The 14,023-nt window shown below is 39.9% G+C and overlaps 1 protein-coding gene across 4 annotated transcripts in view; it reads left to right on the forward strand.

Annotated features, from left to right (window-relative positions):
• The window catches only part of NLGN4X (neuroligin 4 X-linked), a 212,176-nt gene that overhangs the window by 93,830 nt on the left and 104,323 nt on the right, over positions 1 to 14,023 (forward strand). For 2 of the 4 annotated variants that reach the window (XM_028115065.1, XM_088028521.1), the window contains 2 exons: positions 5,820 to 5,879; positions 9,326 to 9,478. In XM_028115065.1, coding sequence (XP_027970866.1) covers positions 5,820 to 5,879; positions 9,326 to 9,478 — 213 coding nt within the window. The remainder of the gene's footprint in view (positions 1 to 5,819; positions 5,880 to 9,325; positions 9,479 to 14,023) is intronic. The other 2 variants (XM_028115066.1, XM_088028522.1) reach the window with 1 other exon arrangement.

Consider the following 14,023-nt stretch of genomic DNA (forward strand, 5'->3'; position numbering starts at 1 on the left):
AGCCAGTATGAATTAGAGACACAGCTGTGTGCTGTAAAGTCTATGATGTCACCATCACCTGGGTCCCCGACTAGGTCTTGCATTGCTTGGGAAAGTCATCCACCTTTGGTCTCCTTCAGCTTCTTGACCTGTAGAATACAAATGTCAAGTAGAAGGAATCGGGGCTCCTTGGAAAAGTAATCTGATTCTAGAAATGGGGCGGGAAATAGACAAGATGAGCCTGGATCACTTTATAGTAAGTAAGTGCTAACAAAGCAGAACAAAACAGAACAATCCAAATAAAACCAAAACCGAATCGCAGTGGTGGGGATAGAGCGAAGGGGCACAGAAGCCAAGTAAGAAGCATTCTCACTGGCCAATGCTTGAGCAATTTGTATAAATAGGTATAAAATAAATATCCATAACCTCATATTGACATAAACAACTGAATGAATAAATAAAACAGGGTTTATGAGCTTCCTATTTCTGCTGTAATCAATCACCACATTGTTAGTGGCTTAAAACAACACCAATTTATCTTACAGTTTTGGAGGTCAGAAATCCCAAATGGATCTCACTGGGCTAGAACTAAGGTTTTGATAAGATGGCATTCTTCTTTTGGAGGATCTAGGGGAAAATGTCTTCCTTGCCTTTTTCAATTACAGAGGACACCTGCATTTCTTGGTTGACGGCTTTTAAAAATGGAACTCATTTAGCATAAATGAGAGATACTAAGCTTACATCTTCCATCCACTCTGAATCTACTTTTGATTACATTGCGCCCATCTGGATAATCCTGGATCATTCCCTTATTTAAAGATCAGCTGATTCTTACTCTTAATTGCATCTACAAATTTCATTCCCTCTTGTTGTGTATCATGCCATATTCTCAGTACACGTAGATCCTCTCCTTCAACCTCTACTCCTGAGGTTTGGCCGTGCATATTGACTTCCTTCCAAAGAGTATGATACAGAGAGGGGCAGAGAACATGTAATTTTGCAGTGGAGAAATTTGGCAAACATACCTCAGCCAGGTGGTCAAGGCCAAAGTCAGCAGTGATGAGTCATGGTGACAAGCATGCACCCTTCATATGATGTGATCAGGAGGGCCCTTTATCTCTGTGGGCTTCCTCCCCAAATTTCATAAATTCTCTACAAAGTATTTCTCTTCCGTTTAGGATACAAAGTACTCCTTTAAATAGTCTTACTTTAGAAAATGATGGAATTAGAGCACAAAAAGGGAACATGAGAAGAACAGGGATAAAAAAATGATGGACATCCTTCAGGACCAGGGATGTTGAGATACTTTATTTATAAAATCATACTTAAATTTTAATAATGGAACAGCTATGCATTTGTTTGAAGTTGCTTAAATATTCTCTTTAAAATTTAGAGCTATTTCCCCATGGAGGTTTGATAGAGAGGCTAATTATTAGATGTAAAGGAATATTTTTCTGGCATTTGGGGGAAAGTGTAGATGTGGAGAGGGAGGAAAAAAACTCATGGTGTGTATGGGTTTTGAAATGCCTTTTTTTTGGCATGCACAAGACGGGTTTACTCTGGAATAAATCCCAGCAGAACCTTTTTTCCCACAGTTCACGATTCTAACGAAATTAGGTATTTAAGAAAACTCCGTTGGTTTTGAGGTCATTTAATTAGCTGTATTTGCAAGGGAAAATACAGCAACAGCTTATTGAAAAAGAACAAAAGGGTGAAAAATTAAGTGTACCTAGTACATTAAAGGTGATACCTAATTATGTTTCTGGGTCACACTCTCGCTATCTACAGTTAATTCCAAAATTGCGGTTGGGCAAACACTTTGTGTCAAAATCTCAGTGGGTGATTTTTTTTTTTTCAGTTGACAAGCTCATTTGAAAATTCTTGGGGAAAGGCAGAAGATCTAGAATAAGCAAACTATCTTGAAAAAGCAGGAGAAAGTTGGAGAGCTTCTCCTTCCCCATTTTAAAGCACACTCTAAAGCTATAGTCATCAGGAGAGTTGGGGGCTCCTGTGGAGAGAAACGCAGGATGGAATATAATTTAAAGAGTCCAGAAATAAATACAGTCCTGGCATTTATAGTCAACCGGCTTTCAGCAATGGTGTCTCAAGAATTGAATGAGGGAGAAGTTAGTGTTTCAGTAAATGGTGCTCAAACAATGGGATATTCAGACGCAAACAATGAATTCCCACCCTACCTTCATATCATACACTGGAAGTAACTCAAATACTTAAACGGTGTAAGAACTACAACTCTTAAACGTTTAGGAAAGAGCATAAGAGAAAATCTTCAGGGTCTTGGGTTAGGCAAGGATTTCTTAGATATGAAATGAAAAGCACAAGCATTGAAAGAAAATTGATAAAATCGACCTCGTCAAAATTAAAAACAAACTTTTGCACTTCAAAAGGCGCCATTGGGAAAACCAAAAGAGGCGCCCCAGACTGGGAGAAAAGATCTGCAGAGCATATTTCCAGGAAAAGACCTGCATCTGAAAAATGTAAAGAACACTTACATTCCAATAACAAGGGACAAAGAACCCAATTTTAAAGATGGGCAAAATATTTGAGCAAACATCTCACCAAAGAAGACGGTACGTGAGAAGATGCTGGACATCGCTACGTCATTGGGAAGCTGTGGATTAAAACCACAAGGAGACACCATTTCACACCCTTTAGGATGGCTATCAGCAAAACGATACAGGATGTAGAAACTGGAACATAATGCAAGGCTTGGCTACAAGATGTGGAAACTGGAACCCCTATACAGGCTGATGGAAATGCCCCATGATGCAGCTGATTTGGAACACAGTCTGGCAGTTTCTTAAAATATCAATTTGCCCTATAAAATAGCAATCCCATTCCTAGATAGCTAACCAAGAGCCAGAGAAACAAATATCCCAACAAAAACATTGTCCCCAAGTGTTTATAGCAGCATTATTCATGAAAGAGCTGCCAAATGAAAACAGTCCAAATGCCCACCAACTGATGGATGGAACAACAAAACTTGGTGTGTCCATACAGTGGGGTATTATTCATCCATACAGAAGAATGAAGAACTGATCCCTGCTATAGCATGCAGGACTTTGGAAACAATACGCTAAGTGAAAGAAAGCAGACACTAAAGACGACACAGGATATGAATTCTTTCATACAAAACACTCAAAAATGGCGAATCTAGAAAGATAGAAAGTAGATTAACGAGACTGAGGATAGGAACACGGAACCTGCAGTTGGACAGAGTCTTTTTGGGGTTGATGGAAATGTTCTAAAGTTAGTTGGATTATGCCGATGGTTGTGCAAGTCCGTGAAAAAGTCAGAGAATGTTATGCTTTGATGAGTTGATTTCATGGTATGTAAGTCATATGTCAGTAAAGGTCTTAAAAATCACACTTTGACTAACAGAGAAATTTGGTAAGGAATCAAAGAGGCAGGAGGTTATCCCGGCTTGCTACTTTATCCTCGATGGAACTACATTATGGAAATGGTGAAAGCATTACTAATCTTCAGAACTTGGCTCTCTTTGTTGGGGAAGAGAGAGCATCCAGCCCGAGACGTATTTCAGATCACTCCCATTTTGCGCCCTGACCCAGTGAGCCTGAAGGCACGGAGAGGTGGGTCTTAGGAGAGGGTTCTGGCATTTCACGCCCCTGACACCTGGCTTGCAGAACGGACTTCGGGCTTACGAAGGACACAGCACATAGCGAGGAAGAGAAGAGAGATTCCGAACAAGAATATTCAGGAAGGGGCAGGATTGTAAGAACACGTTCCTGGGGAGGGTAAAGTGCAGGTGTGGGGTCTTCATTAAAGAACGCCTTCTCCATGTTGAGAGCGTGTGTTCTGGACGCTGCGTTAGAACAAGAGGGAGTCAAACTTAAAAGGAACACATTTTGTTGGAAGGAATCTGCTGAATCCGGGAGTACCTTCTCACTCCCATGGATTTGACTACACCCTAATTTTTTTCCAGCCATTTTTTTTTTTCTTTTTAAATGAAAGAAGTGACCCATTTCTATAGAAGCTTATCAGATCTTCTTCCATGAATGAATGGAATTTTTTTTTCTCCAAAAAATGAGAGGACTTGTTTTGTAAGAGTTTTGTGTATCGTTCATGTCGTGTACTTTAGGAAAGGCTTCCCTTTTAGGCTCCTGTACACAATTTCATCATAAATTCAAGTCCATGAGTTCGCTTTGAGATAGGTTCTATACTGATAAACCCTGACAAAAACATCCCCAAAGACAGTCAAGCTCATTTGATTTTTTTTTTTACGGTTTTTTTCTTTTAGATATTTCAATGCAGTGGTGTTGTTGGATATAAATAGATTTTGGTATCAAGCTAATGACTCTAAGAGATTGACATATCAGAGTCATGATATTTCCTAAGGGTTTGGAAATGAATGTGTTGTAAGGAGAACAGGTGGGTTCCGACAAGACTCAACTCTACTTTTAGGTAGATGAGGTTGAATTACTGGTAGCCTGGAGTTTCAAGGGGCCCCAGGCACCTCTTCCTGGCTGTCTTCAATGACCTTATATTAGATGCTTGAAATTCTCTATAGTGGGAATAGCTAAGCCTCAAAAATCAGCAAATCAGATTTCCCACCCACCCACCCAGGTCTGCTTGCTAACAAGTGTTGAACCACATAAAATGGACAATATGTAAACCGTAACTGACCTACAAAAACAGCAACTTCAAATCTTGGTTTTGAAACATGATGAGTTCCTTTGAGTTAAGTAGAACTTCTGAAAGAATGTCATTCAGGCACTTTTGAAGTTAATGGATCTGGGATAGGCATTCCCCCAGGGCCATGTCTGTCTATAAAAAGAAGACAATTTAGCTAATTAACCAAACAATTCAAGCAATATGAAATGTTTTAGCATGTTGTATCTGGAAAATAGGAAAAACCAAAATGGTGCATTCTATATACAGAATGTGTAAGAGAGTGTTCTTTGGTGTAGTTGAGGGACGCCCCCACCTCCCATGGAGATTCTTAGGTAGCTTATCTTACAGGTCATCAAGGTAGGTGGTTTTATTTATTTATCTTAAATTCAAGGAGCAATGACACCAGAGTAATACTTCATAAGTGTTTCAAACACAGAGAACATGATGTATAATGTTTTCTCTCGTCTTAAGAAAACCTTATTGAAAATGGTAGTTGTGTTGTTGCTGCTGTTTTCTTTTTATACTAAACAGTAGCAAGTACTGGGTAATAGCTCTCTAGCCACTGACGAGAGGTGACCGTCATGATTTAAATTAGCAAATTGACTGACATTTCTGATCTGTATTTGAAATGCTCTGTTTTAAGTTCTTCTGCATGAAATGAATGTCAATTTTAAGTATCTTATTGAAAATTCTTCTGTGTTTATTACATAAATGTGTTTTCTTTTACCTTATGGAATGTCCTAACGAAAGTGTATTGGTGACATTTCATGAATTTATGTAGATTATCACATGTTAAAATTAGAGGAACATTGAATAGTTCATATGCATTTCTTTTAAGAATGTGGGAGATCCTTTTTAATAATTTAATTTTCTTTTTTTCAAACTCACATTAGCTCTTTTTTTTTTGCAGTGTTATCATTTTAACCCCGAAACTGCATTTTCACAGGATAGAGAATATTTTTTGCAAGTAACATTTTGAATTTGTTCTTCTTGACATCTTTATGTTTTTATGCATTTTGCATTGCCCTATCTCATTTTTTTGAAATCCAAATGTAACAACATTCAACTTTTTGTGTGACATTTTTTTTTCTTTTACTGGGTAGTATCTCTCTCTTTTCTGATTTTTTTGCAAACCTGTTGTTTTTGAATTCTCTTTTTTCCCTTTATTTTCCTTCTCAATATGACCCCAGGAGCCAACACAAAGAAAAACGCAGATGATATAAGCAGTAATGACCGTGGTGAAGATGAAGGTATTTTTTGTTTTTTCAAAGCTCAACCCTGATGCATGGTTTTATATCTCTCTCTCTATTTTTTTTTTTTATTTCAATCTCTTTTTCCTCCCCTTCTCTGAAACGAGTACACTTTCGTGTGCTTCTTTATTTCCTTCTTGTTTGGAAACCACTGCCCCTTTTAGTCCCAAGGACCCTGTACATGAATGCAAACCACCTGTGAGAAGTATAAACGTTTCTAAATATGAAGTGAGTAAAAAAAGAAAAAATGTTATTTACAAGGAAGCGCATCTTTTTCTTTTTGTTTTTTCCTTTTTTTTTTTTCTTTTTTTGGCTTGGTCATAAGAAGAGAAAATGAAATTTTAGAACATGCATGTATATGTTCTTTTCTTCCTTCCAAAGGTTATTTTGTAAGTTATATTGTATTTTGGAGCTTTGGTCTTCTTAATTCCTTCTACGAGCTGCCAAACTCTGAGAGACACCTTCGTACAACTTTTTGGGTGTCTGGTATTTCTGCTTTTGTTTGTTTCTTTCTCTTTTTCTTTTTTAAATATACGGATTTAAAAATAGGTTTCAAAGAATCTTCTCTGGTTCACAGTGAAATACATGAAAAAGTATTTTAACGAGATGTTGTTTCTCTGAGGGCTGCTCTTTAGCAGCATTTAAGGGGGTTGGGGGGGCAAGGCTATCATAGACCCGAAAACAAAACTGTCAGAAACCCCCTAGATCTATCCCTTTTCCTTTTCCCACCCTGGCTAGTTTGAAAACTTTTTTCACCAAACACCGCCCCCCCCAAATGTTCGGTTGCTATGGGAAGTTGCTTCGTGAAGGATCCCAAGTTACTGGACAGATTAGACACCAGAAGCCAATTCCTGTTCTTGACAATATGGAAGATAGTGGCCTCCGAGCAAGAAGGAACACAGGGTATCCCGATGCCTTCAGGAGAATCGATACTTTCAAACAAAGCACACGGCCCCAAGTATGTTGCCGTGGTGCAGGCCCCGTAGGGCGGGTGAGAAGCACCTTTCTCCCATCCAAGGAGCAAAATGCATGGACCTCTGTTTATTGACCACAGAGGACGAAGGCCCTTGAAGAACTTTTGGGTTTGGGGCTGACAGGCGATGTAAGGCAGGGAAGCGTCCGGTGAGTTCTCCCCGCCAGGCGGTGAGAAGTCCCTCTGGGGGCCTTCCCCTCTACATCTTTGCATTGCTGGCTTTGGCCTCTTTCCTAAATCAACTGTGGTCCAAGAAGTTTGGCCCATGTTGCTCTCATGGCTGCCTCTCTTCACATTGTTATTATTTCACTATTATTGTCATTCCCCTGTGTTCACGGGGCTTGTCCCTCCCTCTGACGTCTGTTTGTGAGGTCTTTTGTGATTTAAGACTAGCGTATCCTGCACCCGATTCGCCCACCCACCTGTCCTTTGCAGACGGCCCCGGAATACCTGCAGTCCTATCAAAATTAAAAAAATGTATTAAAACAGAAAAACTTTTTAATTTTTAAGAAGATTCTATCAGACCACATAAAAATAAGAAAAAATGTATTAAAACTAAACCCCAAACCTTTTCTTTGTTCTGTTGCCCAGCCAGAAAGATAATTTGCCTCTTGTTCTGTATCTCTTATTTGTGCATTTCCGTTTGATGCCTAGGACCTGTTTTCCCAATGCTCGAAATGCAACTTTCTTACCATAAAATGCCCCCTAATTTTCACTGAATAGCAATAACTTGTGATTTCTTTTTTTCTTTTTACTTTCTATTAAATGGACATCTTGTTATTACTTCCTCAAGATCATGAGAACCTTGTTCTGTGGGTTTGGAAAGCTCAGAGATGTTAGCCTAACATTTTTTCCAAGGAAACCCCTTCAAACAGCCCTCAAAATCTCTACTTATTCCTTTTCCACAGTGCAGTAGCCAACAGCGTGTACTGGGAAAAGAAATGAGGGCAAATCCACTAAATCAGGATCCAGAGAGAGAAAGAGAGGAATAAATCATGCAAAACGCCACACCTTTCTAGACAACTGTGTCTTTCAAAATCCCACGTAGTGCATGATGCTTAGATGATGAATAAAGGACTTTTACTCTATATTTGAATTTTATTTGAGAAAATAAGATCTGTTCTGCTATCTATTCATCATCTGCAGAACCATGGGGCCGTGATACTCTTTCCTGTACTTGACTGTGACCAGTGGGTTTCTCGAGTCTTCTGCATGCCTTAGTGAGGCAGCCAATGAACTCGTTTTGACATTGTGATCGTAATTCATTTTGTTAGCAGCCACCATCTAAATGATAGTGGTTCATTTCCTTGAAATTCCTTTCTGATATTTCAAAAGTGTCTTGGTGAATTAGAAGAAGAAAAAAAAAAACCTTGCTTGATTAAAAAGGTGAAAATAAATGTACATGGGTACATTTGGGTTTCTTTTGATAACATACAGATATTTAAATTATTTGCACACACATATGTGGATATATCCATATATATACATAGAGAGAGATTCAGAAATAATCATCATTGAGGTTAGTCTTCTGAAACATTCAATAGAAGTGTAAGGACTGATTAAACAGGTTATGTAATCAATACCTTTTTAGAAAGCAGTTTCTGCAAATGGACACATGGTCTCCGAATTTCTGTGCTCACAGACCATTGCAAAACATTGTTTTTACATCACTGCTCAATAAAGCAACAAAGGAATGACTAAGGGTACCCATTGTTTGCACATCACAATGGGAGTTTATAGCCCCTGTGAAAATATGTAGCATTTCACGATTTCCATCTTGTGTCATTTTTATTATGTGGCTTTCGTGTTTGTTAGTTAAATGTGTTGAGCTCTGACTACGGCCAGTAAATGAGAACAAAGACATTTGCTTGGGCATCTTGTTTTGCTTTGTTTTCGATGGTACCCATTTCTGTTCTGTTGATAATTTTTCACCCTTTCTTTGGTTTTTGTCGTCATCTGTCCCCTATTGAGCATTTACAGTCACTGCTGGTCTTGGGTGCTCATTGTGAGGTTGAAAATGAATCTGTAAGCTCACCTTTGAATAAAGAGGGCAGTAGTAGCAAAGATCAATGATCATTTTGCAGTTGATTTCACACTTACCTAGAGGCTGAAAACATCATGCTATGTGCTTCTTCAATAAGTCAGATCTTAGGACTTGAGCCCTGTTTAGGAAATAAGTATTTCATCTAAATTCTCTATATTTCGATGTTTTAGATATATACAGCAATGCACACATGCATTCCTATGACTTCAAATGTCTGTATGCTTCTCAAAATACCATTTGTAGGACTAGAAAATATCATCCCATGGACCCCTTTTCTTAAGCAGTCTTCTCAAGGTGTATATAACTCAAAAATAGACACCTGGTTGATTCCAGTCGAAACAGGGAAAAGTAATCCATGTCCCTTGCCCTTAGCCTCTGTTAATCAGTGTGATTTTTTTATTGTGTTTCCTTACTTGACTTTTTTTCCAGACATCCATGATCAGAACAGTAAGAAGCCGGTAATGGTCTATATCCACGGCGGGTCTTACATGGAGGGCACTGGCAATATGATAGACGGGAGCGTTCTGGCAAGCTACGGAAATGTCATCGTGATAACCATTAACTACCGGCTGGGCATTCTAGGTAAGTCATTGCCTCATGTCAACGCTGCACCAGATGCCGTGACAAACGCTTTTCGTTGTGCGGGGACTGACGGGTTTGAACCGTGTTACTCCAATGCATAGGAAGTTCTACTTCTCTGGGCTTTCTGGATGGTGCAAGAGATATTTGTAGCACAGTCTGCCTTCTTAGCTTGCACTGCTTAATTCTTGGATTGTGTTCCAGGGAACCCCCACCCTTCCTCAAACAACAGGCAGACTCCAAGGTCGCCTAAGTAAAAGGAAACTTCTTTTTGGGGGGGCAGGGCGTGAGAATATCCTGGGAGGCTACACAGCTCTGTAGAGTGAACACCTTTGCCGACGGGTGATGCTTTGGTAACAGATGATGGTAGCCATAGACATTGGCTTTCTTCTGTGGTTAAGTAGGTATGTTACTTTGTTTCTCCTGTGTTGGAAAATCTTTCACCTAATTCCTTAAACTGATGATCTGTGTTCGTTGGGACCCTGCTGTGGGGTCACAAGGACCATTGTATTTGCACACAATGGAGCTCAGCTCTTGGTTGAGTTTTTGCAACAGTTCACGATTTACCATGGAAGGATGCTTGCTAAGTTCATGGAAATCCAGCGTGGCTCTCCATTTGTTCTGATGTTTCCTTCATTTCCCCCCCCCCCCCGTGGGGAACTTAGAAAAAATATATGTTGGGCAGGGGGAAATATTTTCAGATTTACCTTCTTTTGGAGTTTTGTCTGCTTGTTGTACACTTTGTGACTGATATTCCTAGGTGTAGGTAAAAACGTTTTCAAGACAGCAATGCTTTAACATGGTGCTGGAAATTGAGTCTCTCACAGTGTGACTCTACAGAGTGAAATGTGTATATTGCAATGTGGTTACAGTAAGATAAATAAAGGGCACAATGGAGTTGTATGAAACAAAAATACAGCTGAGAATGTTCTCTCCAAATAGGCAAATATTAGCAAGAATATTTTATTTTTGCCTTGATGTTTTAATTTTATTTTGAGCATTTTTTTTTTCATTTACATGGGAAAACGTTCATCTATGAGAGACCCCTGGAGCGGGGTGTCTGGTAGAAATGCATTTCTAACTTAGAAATGCAGATCTCCCACAGATGTTTTGCAAAGTTGTGCCTTTTGGAGCATCGATAAAGTCCTCGAAATTCCGAAATTCCCTGCTGTTTGTCTGTTTGTTTCTTCTTTCTTTCTTTTTTTTTTTTTTTGCTTTAAAGGAAGTAAAAAGCTTTAGCGTCAAGAGCCCACTCCCTTTGTGATTTTATTTCTTTTTCTTTTTTCATAGGTCTCATGAGCCAGGTCTTGGTAGAATCATTTTAGTTAATTTCACGTAGCACTGATTGCGTGCGTGTCCCTACATTTTCCAGCAGCTTCTGGTTAGTCCTTTTGGCCACTAGTGCTTGAAACAGGAAATCGTGTTTCTTGATCTCTTACAAAAGGTCCATTCTAACAAAGAGGTGGAGAGAGGAAACAACGCGTTGGAGCACTGCACAGAGCCTTTTCAAAGAGGACAGTGTGTGGGGCTGCGCGTGGCGTCATCCCACTGAGGAGGAGCTCTGGGCTCTGTTTTCTGAATGAAGCCGTGGACGTGGAGCAAGTTCTTGTTTTGGTGGAGTAACAAAATGTTCTCTTGCGTGCATGATGTGTTGACATTCCTTAAAAGGTTAGATTTCAAAGCAAATTGATTTTCCCCATCAAGCCAAGCTGTATTATGCAGCTTTACATAGAGAGCGCCTATCCATCTGGCCAGTTCGTGAAATGATGTGCAGATCTGGAAAACACTGTGAGGATGGTGCACACACACAATATGTGTGCACATATATGCACATATATATATACACATATGTATGTGCATATATATACATATATGTTATTTAAGAAAATGCTGTAGGGATTATGCATATAAATTATATGTACATATAATTTAAGAAAAGAGGTTTGCTTTTAGAATTTTTCTCCTTGAAAAATTTGAAGTCTACCTTTGGGAACTGAGAGTTAAAAAAAGAAATCATGGTACATAACAGAGCTGTAGCTGGTGACCAAGAAATCAAAGAATCAGTTTAGCATTTCTATGCCGGTCTATTTACATTCCGCGAATGAGCTACTGTGGAGGCGCTTAGAACACCACAGACCCCCTTTTATTTGCCGAGGTGAAATGTGCCAACTTTGCTGATTATACACGGGTGGTAGAGATTTCCAAATGTGACTTAGTTTATCTCCATCACGGATCTTGCATGTGCTCAGATCCTCTTGAAACCCGTCCCCGGCCCGCACTTTAGCTTCAAGGAAGTCGCTATTTTGAGTCTTGAGAAATATTTTTAAACCACGAGGATCCAGATATTTAAAAAGATGATCAAATAAAATGGCCCAGCCCGCGTGGTGATGAACGTTCTAATTAGCGCTTTTGATACGGGTAGATATGTTTTGAGCAAAACGTTGAAATATTGAGTTTCTTCTTCAAAACATCATTAGTGCATAAATGCTCTTTTCCTGCCTGAGAAATGGAAAAATATTGCTGGATATCATTATTTTTATGGAGTAATAAACGCTGTTTACCCATCCAAAAGAGAGGGTTAACAAGAGGAATGATGGTCCAAGCAGGAGGCTGGTGCATGGAGTGAACATAGATTTCAGAACGAGGCGGAAGTGAACTAGCATCTTCCCCACACCCCCGTGTCTGAGCTGTGATGCCCAGAAAGGCAGTGAATTTCATCAGATTCTCTGTAGAAAGTTGTAGCATTCTCTGCCTTGCAAGGTGATCGTGGGAAGTTTCCCAGCCCACAACCGGCATCCAGGACACCCGATCACTTTATAATTTCCATTCTTATTAACATCGCTGGATAGCATATTGAGATCATTGTTGATCCCCAGAAGCAGTTGCAACTGGCCAAATATGGAATGGCTAATATCTGTCAAATACCATCCTCTAAACTGAGCCTTAGTTAAAAAAAATAATGATTATAAGACACTTGTCCTATAAATGGAAGGATCTCCACGCTTGCTTTTTGAAATCAACCCTATAATATATGGGCTAGTCCGGGATGGTTGAGAGTTGTTAATATGCTGTTAATAAACTGGGATCGTCCCAGGCAAACTGGGAGGTGTCATCATGGGTACAAGAAAGTTAATTATGCCTACCCTTAAGTCTAGTGATCGAACTGGTGTTCCATTTATTTTCAAAGAAGATGCTCTTTTATAAACTTATTTCCTCTTTGTTTTGCTCTACACCTTGGTCATTGGGAAGGCACATCTATCCAACACTTGTGTCCCATCAAATCTACCTCTTATTTATTTTTTCATAACAAGTGTCCAAAGACCTCTGATATAAAAGAGAAATCTCCTCTCCCATGCTTTCTGATGGAAATGCTGGAATTTATTTATGGGTGGTTCTTGCCTCTCCTTCCCCTCATTGTCTCCCATTTTGCCTTTACATCTTGAGTTGGTTAATTCTACCTCCATTCAAATATTCACTTTCGTTTACCTCCCATGGACTCACTACCTTTTTGGTTACCCTGCCACATGATGCCTCCTGCATGCTTTAAGTTATTTTTGCTTCAAAACGGTCCGACCGCTCTGCATCAGCAGCAAACTCATGGAGAGCCTGCAGCGTGGCCAGCCTTGGATGGCGGTAGCTGTTCACTCAATCCTCGCAAACCTCCCTGCAGGGGTTCGCTTACTTTATTTTCAAACGCACAAAGGCTAGGAGATGATAGGGATGCCCCCCCAGTGGGTTATTGTTTGCTCATTCGTTATTAGGGTGCTTCAGCGATGGTGGTATCTACCGGGCAGTAGCACTGTTGGGTCACGTCAAAGCTCTTTGGCGCCATTGATCTAATGCGTTATGGGCCAGTTGTGTGTGAGAGGGATGTTGTCCATTCTTTGCCTGTCTGCTGAGCATTGCCCATCACGGAGTCAACACCACCGAGGCAGATGGTGACCTCAACAGGTTTCTCACCTGATGGGTATTTTATGGTCTTAAGGAATGTTGCCCATGGATTTATATAACTGACTTTTTCCAGGATTCAGAAAAAAGTACCAGAAACACCTGCTTGTTTTTCAGGTGCTGGTAGCTATTCTGAAATTTTTGTCTCAGGGAAGGTTGTGTAGGGGTGTCCTGAAGTTGTGTTTAAGGCCAGTAATTGCATATATTCGCTTAGGTGCAGTGATGTCATGACTTTGAATAGAACCCAGAGATGGTCTGAAATAAACGTAGTCTACTTGTGGAGGGAAAAGAGCAGGGGACTTAAAATTCATGTGACGAGAGCTCTTTGCATGCTGCAATGGTCTGTTCACCTTCGTGGTTCTGGTCTACTCTGTGGGGTCTTGGTTTCCATCTGAAATGGAGGGTGGGTGGGTGGCATTTGGAGGCAGCTCTTTGACATCAGCCAGAGAAGTCTCACTCTTAGGCGTTTGGTATGTTGGTATTCCATGTCAGATTCCATAAAAGGAGTCTGGGAATCACTGGGGCACAGGATCAACAAGTTCCTATGTAAAGAGCTATGATCTGAATCGCATATTGTGTGCATCATGCATGAGCGTTTTG

This window comes from Eumetopias jubatus, unplaced genomic scaffold, assembly GCF_037043125.1.
Source record: "Eumetopias jubatus isolate StellerSeaLion01/CBP00866 unplaced genomic scaffold, mEumJub1_p1.0 scaffold_11, whole genome shotgun sequence".
Lineage (NCBI taxonomy): Eukaryota > Metazoa > Chordata > Mammalia > Carnivora > Otariidae > Eumetopias > Eumetopias jubatus.